Source organism: Gordionus sp. m RMFG-2023, chromosome 3 (genome assembly GCF_954871325.1).
Source record: "Gordionus sp. m RMFG-2023 chromosome 3, tfGorSpeb1-WG-v2, whole genome shotgun sequence".
NCBI lineage: Eukaryota > Metazoa > Nematomorpha > Gordioida > Chordodea > Parachordodidae > Gordionus > Gordionus sp. m RMFG-2023.
The window spans coordinates 33,239,897-33,257,654 of record NC_088777.1 but is presented as its reverse complement, the minus strand read 5'-3'; the positions used below and the strand labels follow the sequence as shown (position 1 = coordinate 33,257,654).

The following is a 17,758-nucleotide window of genomic DNA, read 5'->3' as shown; positions in this document are numbered from 1 at the left end:
GATCAATATTCAATTTATAGATAATGGAGAAATAAAATTAAGAACGTTATGCATGAAAGAGATAAAAGAAAGACATACATCAGAATATCTAAAAAAAATTATTCTAGATGTTCTAAACGAACATGAAATAAGAATTGATCAAATTTATACGATAACCACAGACAATGCAGCTAACATGATTAAATTAATCAAGCTGTTAATACATCATGATGAAGAAGATGATGAAGATGATATCCTTAATGATTATTTAGATAATGATAATTTAAATAACAATGATGATATAATTGTTAATGAAAATGAAGAACCTTTTTTTAATATTGAAAGTATTAATCTTGTACCTCATACGAGATCCATGTTAATGGGCATTAGATGTGCCTCACACACATTTCAATTAGCAATTAATGATTGCATAAAAAATTCAAATGAAATTGTTATTATTAATAAAGCAAGAAACATTTGCAAAAAAATAAGAAATCAGACTACAATGTCTATTTTGTCCAAATTAAATTTAAAAAAGCCACTAATAGATTGTTGCACAAGATGGAATTCAATCTATTTAATGTTGGAAAGATTATTAGAGTTAAAAAACTTTTGCCAAGAAATATCGGCCCAAAGTAATGATCGTGAAAAATGTTTGTCAGAGTATGAATGGAAAATAATTAGTGATATATTAAAAGCTTTATATCCATCTTATATTTTGACAAAATATATACAAAGTGAACAAATGACCATGGGCGATTTTTATGCAGCATGGATCAAATGTATCATGCAAACTAGCAAAATAGACACTTCATTTGCCAAACTTTTAGTTTGTACAATCAAAGCACGAGAGATTAATTTGAAAAATGAAGTTTTTTGCTCAGCTATATATCTCGACCCAAGATATAATGTATTTTGATCATTTGAAGAAAAAGATATCGCCAAAAAACATCTTTATAAAACTTGGAACTTAATCCAAAATTTAAATAATCAGAATTGAAAATCTAGATACTATTCCTACGTGTTCACATTCGAAAGATAACTTAGATGATGATTTTGAAGATTTATTAATGTCGCATGAAAGCCTTAATAAGAATAGTTCTCAGGGCATAGAAAATTATAATAAATGTGTAGAAATAGAGTATATAATTCGGTCATTTGATAATATAGAGAGATTAGAAAAAGATGCAAATCTTTTGAATTATTGGGAAAATGTATAGAATAGTATGCCAGAACTTTATAAGTTAGCTATGGTTGTGCTAGCAGTTCCAGCTACGCAGGTATCCGTAGAAAGAGCATTTTCTAGCCTTAAGTTTATACTCTCTGCGCAAAGAACTAAATTAAATCCTGAAATATTAGAAAATATTTTAGTTATCCGTTCCAATTCTCTTTTAAAAAATAAATAATATAAATTTCATTATATTTATGTGTTATTTTATTCCTCATTGTATTTGCGCATGTTTGTGTTTATCTTATTTATGAAATAAAAAGAATTGATTTGTCTAATTTATATTTACTAAGTTTAATAAAAATATCTATTAGATTATCATTCATGGTTAAATTAAAAAAGAAATTATAAAAAGATTTTTCTCTAAAATTAATATATACATGGTTAATGATTAATTTTTTTTAAAATTAAATTTATAAAAACCGGAACAAACCGAAAAGAACCGTTATAAATTATAAACCGAACCGATATGATTATTTTTTTAAAAAACCGAAATGGAACAAAACCTTTATAAAATTTTAAACTAAAAACCGGAACGAACCGAACCGTTATACTAAACGGTTCGAAACCCTGAATAGGTCTGTTATTTTGCACTAATTGTTATCGTTGGAATTGGAAGCAGCTTGGATTTATTAAGAATGAGTCTTTAAAAATTGGCTTCAAAGAAATTTAAACTTCAATTACTTTATTTTTGAAGATCACGAATACCAAGGTAAAATAAGAGAGGACATGCGCCTCCCTTCTGGATCCTTTCATACTAGTCTATGACATGTGGGCTGAATAAAGGAGAGTTTTAATGTCACAGTATGTTTCTAGAAATTTAGGAGTAAAACAATTAATGAAATGTTCTTGAAATTTGTTATTAAAAGCATTTTAAAAGTATACTTTGATAATATCTATGTTAGGAAGAAGATTCTGAATATAATACGAATGGCATGCTATGTTGACTTCTCCCTTAACACTGAATCCTAATTGTTATGTATACCTAATAAGTTAAGACCATGGATTTTGACCCATGGCAATTATTTTTGCTAATAATCTTCTAAATAGCCATTTGCAATAGGACGGATAATCTATTCCTCTCATTTGGCTATTGATTAAAGAAATGATTCTTTCAACATTGACATTATGAGCTGATATAGAAAAATAAAGCTTGATATAATAGCAGTTAATTACATTTTTAAGGATTGGAATATAAGAGAAATCAGACCCAATTTAGAAGAGATTTTGCATATTGAACTATCTGATTTTATTTTTGACTACTTGGGAACATTTTTAATTTCTATCCATTGGTCAGAAATTTATATTTATTTAGAAAGGCTGCTTCATGACTTTTGATTTCACTTTGGCTCCAATGAGTTTATTTTAAAATTCCAGTTACAAAAACACTCTACAGTCGACCTAAGTTTTCCGGCGCATTAAAATTAGAGCTCTTGAAAATTATTATTTATGAGACGATTAATGTTCTTATATATTGTAAAAAATATTCCTCTGGTGGTCTGGGTGACATTCCTGCCATCTACATACAAAATAACGTGAAATTTAAGATTTTATGCAAAAGGCTTTTTATTAACATTATCGGTTATTAATTTTCTCAATATCTATCACACCCAATCATCTATTTTATTTGGAGCTCGCCTAATATCTTTAAAAATTAGATGTTGAGAACTATCTAATGGCGATAAGTTCGTTTTTTCCAAAAATGTGTTTATAATATATTGTGTTACCTATCAATATATTTCTTTCGTTATTTTTATCTAATCTCTAATTGGGGTTACGTATTACTGGAGTTAGAAATATCAGATAATCATCTCGCATAATTTCGTAAATAACATTCTAGTTCATGTAGTTTTAAAATAGATTTCATATAATAATATCATAAAACGATTTGTCCTACTTATTTGTAACATCCTCAATATTCAAGAAACATATCAAGTGTCTATTCAAGATCTACTTTTATAAAATATAACAATAATATACCAAATTTAATAAAGGTGAGACCTCCGAGGCCAAGCCCAGCACTGTCCATAAAATAATGAATGAGCCCTAATTCTGCCTATTTAGATAACGTTTTCTTTTCTAACAATTTTTCCACAATCATGTCATTTTCTTCCATAATTAATAAACTTTCATATATTATAGACCTTTCACTGTACCATCTTAAGTGTAAAATTGGTTCCATAAAGTAGAGGTCTGCAAAAGCCCGTTAAAAAAAATTTAACCCGCCCGCCCAGCCCAATATATAAAATTTTGTCATTTTGAATAATTTTAGCCATATTTTGCAAATTGCTTCAAAGAGAAATTGAAAATGTAAGTAGTAAATGAATATTAAATGCTTATATAATTTTCGTGCATTTTTTTTAACTAATTGATTTTTTTTAAAATCAGCCTGATCAATATCAATTTTCAGCCCCTATGTGGTTTAGGAATGCAAGATTCTGATTACCATTAAGTATAGAATGTCGGTTTATTACCCCTCTAGTAATCGAAAAAAAATTCGAGATACCCTTTTAAATTAAAACAATCAAATTCTACCATTAATTTGACAAGTAACACTGATATGCTTGGGGAAGGGAGTTGTCCTTAATTTATGAATTTGCCTATTTTCAACAAAACACCAATCAAGCAATATTAAAAATTATTATTAAGATCTACAATAAAAATGATTCCATATTTATAAATACAAGTAGATATTTTTTTAAAATACATTTTCCAATTTATATAATTTTTTTGTTAAAAATAAAATAATATTTGATTGTGGAAAATTAATTTTTAAAATGCATAAATTATTTAAATGATGTATTTAATTTAAATTATACTTTTATATAGTAATAGTAAAATCATATTTGAAAAGGATGTAGCATAAGAAAAAAGAGTAAAATTTATTGAAATTAATTTTACTATTTCTTGCATAAAACTAAGTAAATTCACAATTTCCAATAAATGCATTAATAAATGCCAATACATGTTTTTTTAAACAAAAATCACTCATTATGCGATATAAATATAATTTAAAAGGAAATGAATTTTAGATATGATATATAACTAATGCCCTTCCCCTCCTCCTGGGTGCAGGCCTGGCACATTTTCAGGATGAGGTTCAAATGGATAATCATGAGGGATAAAAGTAGGCCTTTCCCACAAGTTGATAGTATTATCTGGAAAAGCGTCGTGTATTTCTTCAACGTATAAATTTTCCAATGGGATGATATCTTTCCATTTGTAAAGCTTAAATGATGGGAGTGAGAAATAAATTATTAATTAAAAACACAAGAAAATAGTAAAAAATGAAGTTAAAAAGATTTTTTATAATATAATAAAAATGTTTGCAGTGAAATAACTACCTAGAAGGTCAAACATTCACCCTATATTTTAATCTTTAGGTTGGGGTATCTCTAGTAGCATAACTAGACTATTTTCTTTGGTGGTGCAATTATCATATGTAAAAGTTGCATATTAGCAAAAAAAATTGGTAGTGAAAATACATTTCTAATCATTTCAAAAATAAATTAATATGCAAAATGAAATTTATTAGCAAATATCAGTTCACTTATTCCTATCTGATGAGAAAAGATTCCTCTGTTTAGAGGAAAACATCTTATTTGGGATTTCACCTATCTCCCATTTCTCCTCTAAACCACACATTTACCCAATTATAACAGTAGAAAGGCAAAAATTAGAGGACCCAAGGCAATCTTCTTTTTAAAGATCTTAGAATAAAAATACTTCTCAAATCGATGGGGATCGTGGATCCTCTTTTAGAATTTTACAATCAACCCACATTATTATATACCAAGGCAACTATCTTAGTTTCTTGGGATCTCAATGAGAAATTTTTTTAAAGTTTAGTATAGTTTTTATATGTGGTAATAATTATAATAATAAGGGAGACCGGAGTTATATAACAAGTATTTTGCTCTTTGGCGATTTTTAAAAATAAAATTAAACGAATTATATTATTAGATAGCCTCATCATTTGACTATAAAAAACCGCGATTTTCTACATTTTACATTGTTTGAGTTATTTCGAAGATATTAGAAATGGTGCTTTTTACTATTTATCAACAACCCTGGTTAAGCAAGCTCTTTGAAATATGATGGCAAACATCAAATTTAACATATAAAAACAAAGTCTTTCATATTGTTTTAATACTGGTAGCTTTTGAAAAAATTCGGAGTAATTGTACCTAAATGTTGAAAAGGTTATAGCCATTTGCTTTCTACCCAACCAGCCTTGGTTACCACTATGAATTAAATCAGATTGATACCACCTTCTCCAATATTATCCCTACAAAATAATAATATAATAAATCTATTGAAAAAGAGCAGAGATGCAACAATACCACCTTTAATTCGATTTTTATCAAAAATCTCATTTTTAAATATATATTTTTTAATTTGGTATATATAGTGTAAAAAAAATATGCCAAATATATAAATATGTTTTGGATAAATTTTTAATGTCTTTAAAAGTTGATAAAAATTGATAATTTTTTAAGCATTTCATATTTATGATGAAGAATATAAAATATGATAAAAATTAATAGATTTACATAGATTATAGGCCTTATTATAAAACTTTTAATAAAACTAAATTTTTTTAAATTTTGAAACATAACAATTTTCAATTTACTAAATAGCATTTATAAATTAAAATAGAATTTATCAATTAAAAACAGAATTTATCAATTAAAAACATAGCATTTATCAATTAAATACATGCCATTTATTAACTGAAAACATAAAAAATGATTAATTTCATTGCAAAAAATACATAGCTAACATCATATTAAATAAAAAACCTTTTTTTTTATTAAAATAATAAAAGTGAATTTACATACATTGAACCATATACAATGATTTCATAGGGGCAAGCGCATTGACAAATTTCTTTTTTTCCCAATATTCATAATATTACTTGTAAATAAATTTTAATGCCTTAAAATTATTTTAACTGATAAAAAAAAAGCCTTTTATTGCATTGAAAGGTTTAATGCCATCTCTATGTTGTTATTATTTGCGATTTTTAAAAAATTACTGAACTGTACTAATTATTGAAAAAATGATTAGAAAAAAATAGTAAAAGAATAATAGAAATTTAAATATTGGCTCATAATATTTTCAAAATATTGATTTCAATGGACATAAAGTGACCAATGTGGGCTCAGGACATGAATTCTAATTCAAACTTATTAGGTTTTTAATTTAAAACTAATTATTTAACATCATTAAGAGACATGTAATATAATTGTTAATGAGCAAAATTTCATTTTTGTTATAATTAGAACATATATAATGGGCCTATAAATCTTTATCAAAATTGAAAGGGATCAGCCAAAAATCTCGTTTTTTTCTCTTTTGATATGGAATGACTCAACAATCATAAATAACCCAAAAAAAATAATAATAAAGAGGTTAGATTTTTAGAAAATTATGGTAAACATGATTAATTTTAAAAATAGTATATTAGCTATCATTTAAATTTATCAAGAGTAACTTTCCTGAAAGTATTTTTTATTCTTAAAGACCTTATAAAAATATCTGAAAAACTGTAGGATAATTAAATATAGAACTTTCTTTAGTTATTAGATGATTAAAATTAACTTTTTATAATTAATATTTAAATTTTTTTAAATATAATTAATTATAAAATTAAAATAACTTGTTTCTCAGATAACTTAATTGTTTTTTCAGATTCTATACAAAACTCTCTACTTTGTTCCATCTATAAGAATATTAAATAATAATATATACAATAAAATAATTACTCTTTCTTTTTCTAAAGCATCAATTTCCTTTAACAATATATCTTTAGGATAGGGTATTTTTACACTTTTATACTTTATAAAATGCACTATAATACATTTAAATAAAAGTACCATTTTTTCCATTTGACTAACAAAATCTTTGTCTAAAACTTTATAATAATTTTCCCAATCAATCTTTGGTAGTTCTGATGGTAAGGATAAAACTCTAATTGCAAATTAAATATATATTTAAATAAAAATTAAAACTTTGTTAGATTTGATTCTGATTTAGACTTAAAAACTTGAAATGCTGGTATTTTTTCCTTAGATAATATTTTAGCTAAGACTCTCCAATCTTGAGAAAATTTTGTAACACGATGCAAAGCCATGATATTTTTCAAATAAGTCAAAATATCGAAATTTTTTTAAGTTAGATAGAATGGTAAATCCCGAAAAAAGGATTTTGCATTTCTATTTTCTAATGAAGGTTAGTTTTTTAAATATAAAAAAATACTTTAATTTTAAAGCTATTTTAAGTGGAGAATATTTATTCCTGGGGATTTAACGAGGCTGTTACAAATATTTACATGAACGATGGGGAAGGAGGGGTAATTCATATACTTATATAATAATATATATTGCTCACTCGTTATTGACCATAAAATTATAAGACATATAAGCCAGGGACATCGTTAGCCTTTACAATCTCAGGGGGCTCAACTAAAAAAAATTCATGGGGGGCTTCGCCCCCATACTCCCCTATTTGCGGGCCTTCGGCCGGGTTTTATATTAATATATTTGTTGATTGATCATATATTTAAATAAATTTAAAGAATTACTTTTAGTTTTATTTGAATATTGTTTATTTTTAAAATATATTAACGTTGATTGTTTAATATGTTCAAATTAACTTTTTTTATATATATACTATGTTTTTAGATATAAAGAAATATATAATAAATTTGATTTAAAAAAGAATTAATTTAAATAGTTTATTTTAGTTTTCTTTTATTTCTTTTAATATTATACTTTTTTTAAATTTGTTAACTCTGAACAATTATTCTGATTTTCATATTTTGTCATTTATTATATTATGCATACAATATAAACTGGCATATAAAAAAACACATAATGCAATAATATAATTCTTAGCAACTTACATTGACAAAAGGTTAACAAACTAATATAACTCTCTGTTACCATTTTAGATAATGTTTTATAGAATGGACTAATAAGGAAAAATTTATAGGCCTATACCCAATCACAGCGTCTACATGACAGGATTTTCACTGGATGCAAACCCACTTCAAAAACCTTTGCCTACCCCCCTAAAAAAATCGTCGCCTGTCTCTTTATCATTATTTTAACCTATTTATTTATTGATACTCTTTTCAAAGAATTAAAGGATAACTTAAATTAATTTATTTCTACTACCAACTATCGATATTTTGTGAATAAGAATTTATTTTTAAGATAATAAATTCAATTAAAACCTCCATTATTTACAATGAATTAATTATTATGGCATTATGAGCTTGCTAAAATATTGAAACCTTTTAAATGTATTTGGAAAACAATGTGTATGATTGTTTGCAATATATAGATTTGGTCGATGAATTGTATTATAATAAAAGTATTAATTTTTACAGCGATAAATTTTATCCTATTTCATCTCAAAATTTAATAGATAACCCCCCAAATAATTTATCCCACCCCCGTTAGAGCAGCTTACCCCCTACCCCCTCAAAAAAATAGGAGGCAAACTGTTCCTACCCCTCCCGCTCATGTAGACCCTGCCCATTCAACAATTTTTGAAGGAGAGAGTATAAACGACTAATCCAAATCATAAAACTATATAGTGGTTAGAGCTTCCTCTTAGATGACATGATGGAAGCTAGATAAGTAATCGAGAAAATTATTGTGAGATATTAATTTCTAAAAGATTATCTTCTATTTTAAATGATATATAAACGACTACACAGTTGACCATTATTGTTTATCTATCTAAAATATGCAATTATATGCTCTCAGCCGTTATAGTAATTCTTAAATTACATACAAATAATAGATGCTGATTAATTTGCAGTAATAGCCATGACACTCACGATGTAAATTAATATCAGAATTTATTATGTTGGATAAATTGATAAAATAAAAACACTAAAAATCTTTGGAAGAAATAATTATGCAAATATATTGAAGCCTGGAGTTATTTACACGGCAATGTCATATTAGAAATGAAACATTTTCTAACTATAAAAAAGGGCCAGAATGATATGATAAAACAATTAAGATTTTATATATTGTCGCACCACCTTGGTATATTATATCTTAAAATAATAGTAGTTTGTAATAATAAAAATATACTTGTATTAAAAATTTAACTCAAGACTGTTTTTTGAAAAAGAAAAAAATAGCTTTCCTAAAAACACGTAAAAAAAGAGAAGGAAAGATATCAAATTTATTATATCTATTGCAGAATGAATAATAAAATGTTTAATATTTAAATTCGAATACAATTTGTTATTATATTTATTATCAAAACCATTTATTAGAAAAATTTATTATAATATTAACTGTAATATATTATATAACTGTCAAATACGTCTATAAAACTAGCATTATATCTAAAATTTTATAAACAATTGTATATAGTAGAGGATTATAAACTATATGTCTACTTACTTTTTATAAAGAAATCTCTTATACTTATTTGGAACTTGAAATAATTTATATAATAAATGTCAATTAAACTACAACTGTTAAAGCTAAATTAATATTTAGTGAGTGCAGGCTGACATAGTGAAAATATAATTTATATGTATTAATCTAATCTAATAATTAAAATAATATTCATTTAATAAAAATTTAAATAGTCTTATTAATTTCTAAATAATAAAATTATATCTATCTATTACTTAATGGAATTATAAAAGAAATCATTCAGTGGGCAATCAAAAAAATTTATAATTAGGAGCTATTAAAAAAAAAATTTTTTGCTTCAGGGGGCTATTCAAATTTTTCAGGGAACTCGAGCCTAGTGTTGTTAATTGGTTGGTTGTGTAGAGCCCAGACCCGGGGTTTGGGTCGAAAATATCGACTAAACCAGCTCTGAGCACGAACCCCGAGCACAGACCCGGGCTTCAGACCCGGGGTTCAGACCCGGGATTCAGACCCGGGGTTCAGACAAGGGGTCCAGACCTGGCACAAGAATCCATTTATTTTTAACTTTTTTTGAACTTAATAGGAAGGTATACATAAGATTTATTCATTAAAAGAACAAGCGTTCCCTCTAGGTCTCGCTCGATAGGCTAATATGGCTAGGTGTGTTAATTATATACTGTAGTCTACTATTAATCATTATTATTATGAATATTTTTAACAACAACATGATGATATTGATATTATGTATGGGCGTCAAATAAAAGGTGTTTTAATTAAATGTTGCTTTAATACTTATTATTATATTAATATTCTAAGTGGGCGGGTCTACTAAGTCTTATGAGGTCAGAAATATTTTTAACAATGGAAAATATTGATATGGGTAGTGTTGTTCGACTCAGTCGAAAACTGAGTCTAAGTTTTGGGTCGAAAAAATCGACCCAAACTGACTTGAGTTATGAACTCGAGTCGTGAACTCAAGTCGACTCAAGTTGTGAACTCAAGTCGACTCAAGTCGTGAACTCAAGTCTATATACTTGAGTCGACTAGAGGACAAATAGTTATACTTATATGAACGTGAGTCGACTAGAGGACGAATATTTCATATTTGTTATTATTAATTTATTTATTTATTTGCTCTGTTTTTACACAGGATAATTATAATGACCAATATTGTTTGTTAGCTGTTTTAATTTTCCACCTATTAAAATAAGCTTAAAATTTTAATGTAATGTGCAGATACACATGGTATGTGTACCTGGACCACCTGCTAAAACACAGTTTTGGTCGTAAGAAAGCAAATCTACACAGATCTAACTGTATATCGTTATGAATCTCTCTAAAGTGAATGAAAAGTTCTTTAATATTACATAAAATTAGCCTTTTCTGCACTTGATATTTTCCTATTTACATATAAAATTATTTTTGCCTGCATAAGTAGTGTTGTTAATTGCTTGGTTGTGTAGAGTTCAGACCCGGGGTTTGGGTCTAAAATATCGACAAAACCAGCTCTGAGCACGAACCCCGAGCACAGACCCGGCGTTCAGACCCAAGGTCCAGATCCGGAAAGATGGCACAAAGGTTTAGACATTATCGAAAACTCGATGCTTAGACAATTGTTTTCTGGTTAAAATATTGATCTAGCCGTTTTTAAAAATCGGCTCAAAAATAACCGTTTAACACTAATAGAAATCCTGATCACATTATTTAATAAATATATATTTTATTATATCATTGAAAACAAACTCCCTTTTTTGCTTAAAAATACAGGTAAAGCATTATAGGTAAACCGAATGTTAAAGACTCAATTTGGTGCCAATTTTTATTATTTTTTGATAGCCCTTTAGAGAATATTTTTACTTACAATATGATATATAATTAGTTTTTGAGATAAAATATTTATTTTTTGTTTAAATAATTTCATTCCCAAGTCAAAATTAAATATAAACCCTCTTCCTCCCTCCCTCTTTTCTTTACTTTATTATTTATATCCTTGTTTATAAAAAAAATATAAGAATTTTAAATTTTCATTTGATAAATTTTTTAGAGAATTTTCTTATAAATAAACAAGAGTTTTATATAAATAAAAAAAACATTAAATAAATGTATCCCACCCAAATTTATAAATGGGGGTTTTATTATAAAACAATTATTTTATTCATTTTATTCAATTTTTTTATTTTATATAACATTATTAATTCCTGATTTTTTATTTCAAAATATAATAAACAAGTGAAAATAAAAATAAAAGGAAAAAACAAGAAAGTTAAACTTAAAATTAAAAATTATAAAATTTTTTTTTTATATATAATGCAAAGTAAAAAAAATAAGATGCAAATTATTTAAATTATCTCAAATAATTCTTGCTGCTCCTTGCACCCAGGTCTCAGTTGAGAGAGCATTTAGTGCATTAGCACTAACTGTAACCTCTCTAAGGACAAGATTAGACAAAGATATACTTGATGATATTTTAATTCTAAAGCTTAATCGTACATTGTTAAATAATGTGATATTTTAAATCATTATTTATATAACCTATTTCATTATAAAGTTATTGTTTACATTGAAATTTTAATAAATAAAAATTCATATATATGACTGATTTAGATGATAACAATATAAATAGATTTTTTGTATGAATAGTATAATCAGAGGGGGGCCTATTTTACGGGATAGGTTCTAAATCGCTAAAACAAAAATCGCTAAAAATTGGGAACATGGCTTAAAATTTTTAAAGTAAATTTGATATTAATATTAATAGATACTAGGGGACTAACACTTGTATTTAAATTGAAAATTTAAAAAAAATCGCTAAAATGGAAGAAATATCATCCAAAATCCCAGTTTTGGGAATCAAATTGGGAATTTGGATGATATTTCTTCCATTTTAGGGATTTTTTTAAAATTTTCAATTTAAATACAAGTGTTTAGTCCCCTAGTATCTATTAATATTAATATCAAATTTACTTTAAAAATTTTCTAGGAGATATAAGCCATGTTCCCAATTTTTAGCGATTTAGAACGGGAACCTATTTTACTAGTCGGCTTGAGTTCACGACTAACGACTTCTGAGTCGGAGTCGGGTGAACTCGACTTTTTAACAACACTAGATATGGGCGTCAAATAAAAGGGAATTTAATTATATCTTGATTGTAATCTAAATTATTATTCAAAGTGGGCGGGTCTAGGAGGGCTCAGGAATATTTTTAACAATGCACTATTTATCCGCAATTTGAAAATTTTGAACTGGATACCCTGTTCACATTATTTAATAAATATATATTTTATTATATAATATTTTATATTCCAGGCACAGTATAATGTTATTTTTTGCCATGCCATAAATAAAAAAGGCAAAGTTACATTTTACATACATCCTGTTTTTTTAATATTTTATTATTTTTTGTACATATTTTATTTTTTAGGTAAAGTTCAAAATTTAAAAAAAAAAAAAGGAGCTTTTATAAGAAAAGAAGTATAATAATCGAAATTAAAAAAACAGATGGAAGGGGGATTGGAAATATAGTTAAATATTTATAAATAAAAATTAGGATGTGAAAGAAAGTTATTAAGTAAATAAATTCTAAATTTTTTTTCATCTTCATTTATATTTTTTTTTATAAAATAAATTTTAAAAATTCTAAATTTTTTTCATCTTCATTTCCAAATTCATTTATATTTTAATTTTATAAAATAAATTTTAAATTAATACATTTAATATGGAGGATCATTTTCATTGGTCAGATAATGATGACCAATCTATGCCATCTCCAAGTAATGAATTCTCATTTTTGTCTCAATCATCTATAGGACAAGAATTGGTAGAATCATTTTCTGAAGAAGCCTCATCGTCATCCATACCAATAGACATTAGGAATTCATTTACGATGACTCCTAATAAGACACGTAAAAAATGTAATCTTTGCCCAAGTATTTACAAATTTTCAACTTCCCAAAGTAACAATAATTTTAAATTTTTGTCTTAAATATTTCTTGAGCCGGCCTGAACCAACGGCTTAAACCTATCCTGAGCCGGCTTGAGAAATAAAAAATTTAGCTTTTTAACTTAATTAGTGCTCAGGCTAGCTCTGAGCACGGTTTAAGTGTTGTTAATTTGCTTGGTCGTAAAATATACGACCCAATTTTGTGCTAATACTTGCTATGAGCACGAACCCTGAGCACAAACCCGGGTTCAGACCCGGGGTCTGTGCTCGGGGTTCAGACCCGGGAATTTTTGCTAAGTATTATTTGTCTTAAATTTTCCAACCCTCCCCACCCCACCCTAATTTCTCTTGTTTTCTTGTTCTTTAATCTTATTATTTTTTTTAATACTTCTTTTCTTATATTTCTTTTTTTTTAAATTTTGAACTTTTTTCCCCCCATTTTTCTTATTCTAAATCTAATCCTATCTAATTTTATTATTTTTTTTTTAATTTACCAACCCCCCTAATTTCAATTGTTCATAATTATACTCCTTTTCTTATAATACCTCCTTTTTCTTTTTTTTAAATTTTGAATTTTTTTCCCCCCATTTTTCTTGTTAAAATTGTATCTAACTTTTTATTGTTTTTTTTAAATTTTCCAACCCCCCCTAATTTAGATGGTTCATATACTTGAAAAATACATCTGGCCTTCTTGTTTAAATATTTCAACTATATGGGTATCTAATATATAGTAAATATAAGACCTCTAAAATTATATCTAGAAACAATATCTTTTTTATAATAGTGTACCTAGTAGATAAAGATACGACATTTTTAGCTTTATCAATTCTGATAATCATCAATCCAATAAATTTCTATCTAACATTTTTATTCAATCTTATAGTAATCCTATAAGGTTATTAATTCATCGAATCCACTCATATATTAAAAATATTTTTTTATTTTCCATATAAATAACTAAAAAAATAATAATTTACATTTAACTTAAAAAATAAACAACACTATTGGGAATGGGATTAATGTAGAATGAAATAATAAAGCTTAAGATTAATAAATAAGGTTTATAAATTTTTTTAGTTTTCCTTATAATCATTTCATTTTAGTATCTACAAAATCACCACAGTAACTGTGATTAAAAAAACATGATTACTCTACCCTACCTAAGGTAGAGTAGAGCTCTGCAAATTCAATTTTTTTTGCCTGAGTCCATTGCAACGTATTCTAAAATAATATCTCAGTTATATATACCTATAGATTTTTAGGCACTACTAAATATTTAAATAAAAAGAATTTTAATTTTTATATTAAATTTAATACTATTTTTCCTCTTTGTTTTATTCTCAGCAATAATTTTGGGGTTTTTTAAATTAAACGACCCGATATAAATTTTTTTATCCCGAAGCTAATTTGCTTTTGCAGGAGCAGGACTATATAATAATTAAAAAAACCTCGGGTCTGAACCCCGGGTGTGTGCTCGGGGTTCGTGCTCAGAGCTGGTTTAGTCGATATTTTAGACCCAAACCCCGGGTCTGAGCACTACACAACCAACCAATTTAGACCGAAAAATATTATTTATTAAAAACTTCCTGTACTAATTTATGAATTATATTTTATATATTTAGCGAATTTGAAAAAACATCTTAAATCGGTGCATCCAAATATATTCAAAGAGATGTCACACTCACACGGTTCCATTGACTCGATGCCGGGGATGAGAAAGCTTTTATCTCATGAAAATTTAATGATAAATAAACTCATTTTAATTTTTTTAATAAAAACTAATTGTTCCTTTAATATAATCGAAAACCCAGCTTTTAAAAAAATTTTCTATTATACAAATAAAAATATAAAGCTGTGGTGTAGGCAAACATTAAAAAAAAACCTTAGTAATGTCTACACTATAGCCAAAAAAAATTTAATTGATAAATTAAAAAATAACAGTAATATGATAGCTTTAAGCACAGATTTGTGGACTGCTAATAATAGCACGTCCTACTGTGCTATTACGTTCCATTATATTGATAATAATTGGGATATTGTAAATAAGATTTTAGATATTATTTTGTTTCCTCACCCACACACTGGAGATAATATCTGTAAAATTGTTTTGTCATCATTAGATGATTTTAAATTAAGTGATAAAATAATATCAATAACACACGATAACGGATCTAATGAGATCAAGGCAGTACAACTGCTCCAAGAGTATTATCAATCCCAATACTCGAAAATTTTATATGGGCATCGCTGCATGGCCCATATCATTAATTTGATAGTAAAGGTGGGCCTTCATTTTTTTGAGGCTAAATTGGAAAAAATAGAAAATATAGTTAATAAATTACATAGCTCGCCCAAATTTATGCAATCATATAATGCCATATGTGGGGCTACATTAATACCTTTAGCTGTTAAAACAAGATGGAACAGCAAGTACCTCATGATATCCGCCATTAATAAGGTAATAATTATTATTGTATATTTTATTCTTTTTCTTTTATCTATCTAGAATATTGATTCAATTCATGAATTGAGCGATCAAGGTATAATAGAGGAGGATATTACGCCATCTTCTGATGAATACTCGTTCTTCCTAGAGTTGGAAGAATTTCTTCTACCATTTTATCAAATAACTGTAGAAATATCCACTCATTCTCCCACAATCGGGATGACCCTATTATTCTTCAATGATATATTGGAGAATTTAAAAAATCATACCGTGGCATATTCTGATTTGTCAATAAAAGAAGCAGCCACTATTATGTTAAAGAAAGCTGAAGAATATAGTGATAATATATTCACTCCATATAATTACGCAGCGTCGTTACTTGATCCTAGGATCAAAAATACCCTGATTACAAATCTAAAGGATGACGTTGCAGATAAATATTTAGATATATTTAAAATAAACTTTGCAAAATATACGTCAGAGCCAGATGCGTATAATTTTGATAATAATAACGATATCTCGAATTCTAAAACTATTTCAATATTGCAGGGATTGAAAAAAAGGTATATTTGTTAAATGTTCTATGTTAATCCATAATTTTTGATATTTTAAATATATCCATATTTAGAAAAGGAGCATCAAGTGTCACTAATGATAATAATCAATTATCGACATACCTCAATGAGCCACTCGCGCCCGAGATCATAAATATATTAGATTGGTGGAGAGGAAATGCTGTTCGTTTTCCTCATTTAGCAATGATGGCCAGGGACTATCTATGCCAACAGACAACCTCAGTGGCATCGGAAAGAGCTTTTTCCTTGGCCGGAAATATTATGACAAAACTGAGGAACAGGATGGCCTCATCGACGCTAAAGGAATGTATGTCACTCTCTTCCTGGGATACAGATATAATGTCTCTTCGTGATGACATATGGCAATAATTTCTCAGGTATAACAGTTTATGGAATAATATTATTATTAAACATACATCAATTAGAGAGGTCAGAATAGAAATATAAAATATCACTTATTTAGAAATTTATTTAAGTAAAATATCTATAATAAATATTTATGTTAATAGGTTATTTTGAGTTTAATTTATTATTCTTGTTAAAAGTCTCAAATGCAGTCAATTTTAAAAACATAAATTTAAATTTAGCTAAGTGCAGGCACGCGAATATTTATTTGGTTAAATTCTCGCCGTTTAAGAATATTAAGTATCATGCATGTCATATAATAATATTATTTATCTCAATAAAATTATTAATATTTACATATTTGTTAAAATATTATTTGAAGCGGGGCTTTATGTATGTTCTCTCTACCGTGCAAGACTCACTCGTAATAGGAATATGACAATTTTATATAACGGAATACGAATTTTTAACATAATATTTTATATGCGTTTGGATTGGAGAATATATATTTTTTTTAAATGTATATTATATAATTTTTTATTTCATTATATTTATCATAATACTATAATTATATATATTTGTTTAAATATAAATTATAATAAAATATCACATTATGCGATTATTAAGATGTTTATGTTAACCATGAAAAAATAATTTCTCATAAAAAATATATATCAAAATTTCTAATATCATAAGTTTGTCAATTGTCACCTAGATACTAAATACTTAGCGGTTACTTTGTCAAAATATATCTGATTTATTTTTTTTATCTTGACAGATGGCCAGTATATCATTAAATTAACTTACTTAATTAATTTGTTCCTACGGTATAA

General features: G+C 26.6%; 2 protein-coding genes across 2 annotated transcripts in view; both read right to left on the bottom strand.

The window, feature by feature from the left end:
- The window catches only part of LOC135927446 (zinc finger MYM-type protein 1-like), a 279,857-nt gene that overhangs the window by 42,001 nt on the left and 220,098 nt on the right, over window positions 1-17,758 (bottom strand). The window lies entirely within an intron of this gene.
- Window positions 4,070-7,343, bottom strand: LOC135925837 (ATP synthase subunit d, mitochondrial-like). The gene is made up of 5 exons (XM_065461357.1): window positions 7,222-7,343; window positions 7,087-7,180; window positions 6,976-7,047; window positions 6,870-6,932; window positions 4,070-4,435 (listed from the first exon to the last, which is right to left on the bottom strand). The coding sequence occupies exons 1-5, from the start codon at window positions 7,341-7,343 to the stop codon at window positions 4,253-4,255; spliced, it is 534 nt and encodes a 177-aa protein (XP_065317429.1). The 3' UTR covers window positions 4,070-4,252.

Coding starts and splice junctions, on each gene's coding strand:
- LOC135925837 (XM_065461357.1), bottom strand. CDS start 7,343: ATGGCTTTGCATCGTGTTACAAAATTTTCTCAAGATTGGAGAGTCTTA. Junction 7,048..7,086: donor TTAGTCAAATGGAAAAAATG/GTACTTTTATTT, acceptor CATTTTATAAAG/TATAAAAGTGTAAAAATACC. Junction 6,933..6,975: donor ATGCTTTAGAAAAAGAAAGA/GTAATTATTTTA, acceptor ATATTCTTATAG/ATGGAACAAAGTAGAGAGTT.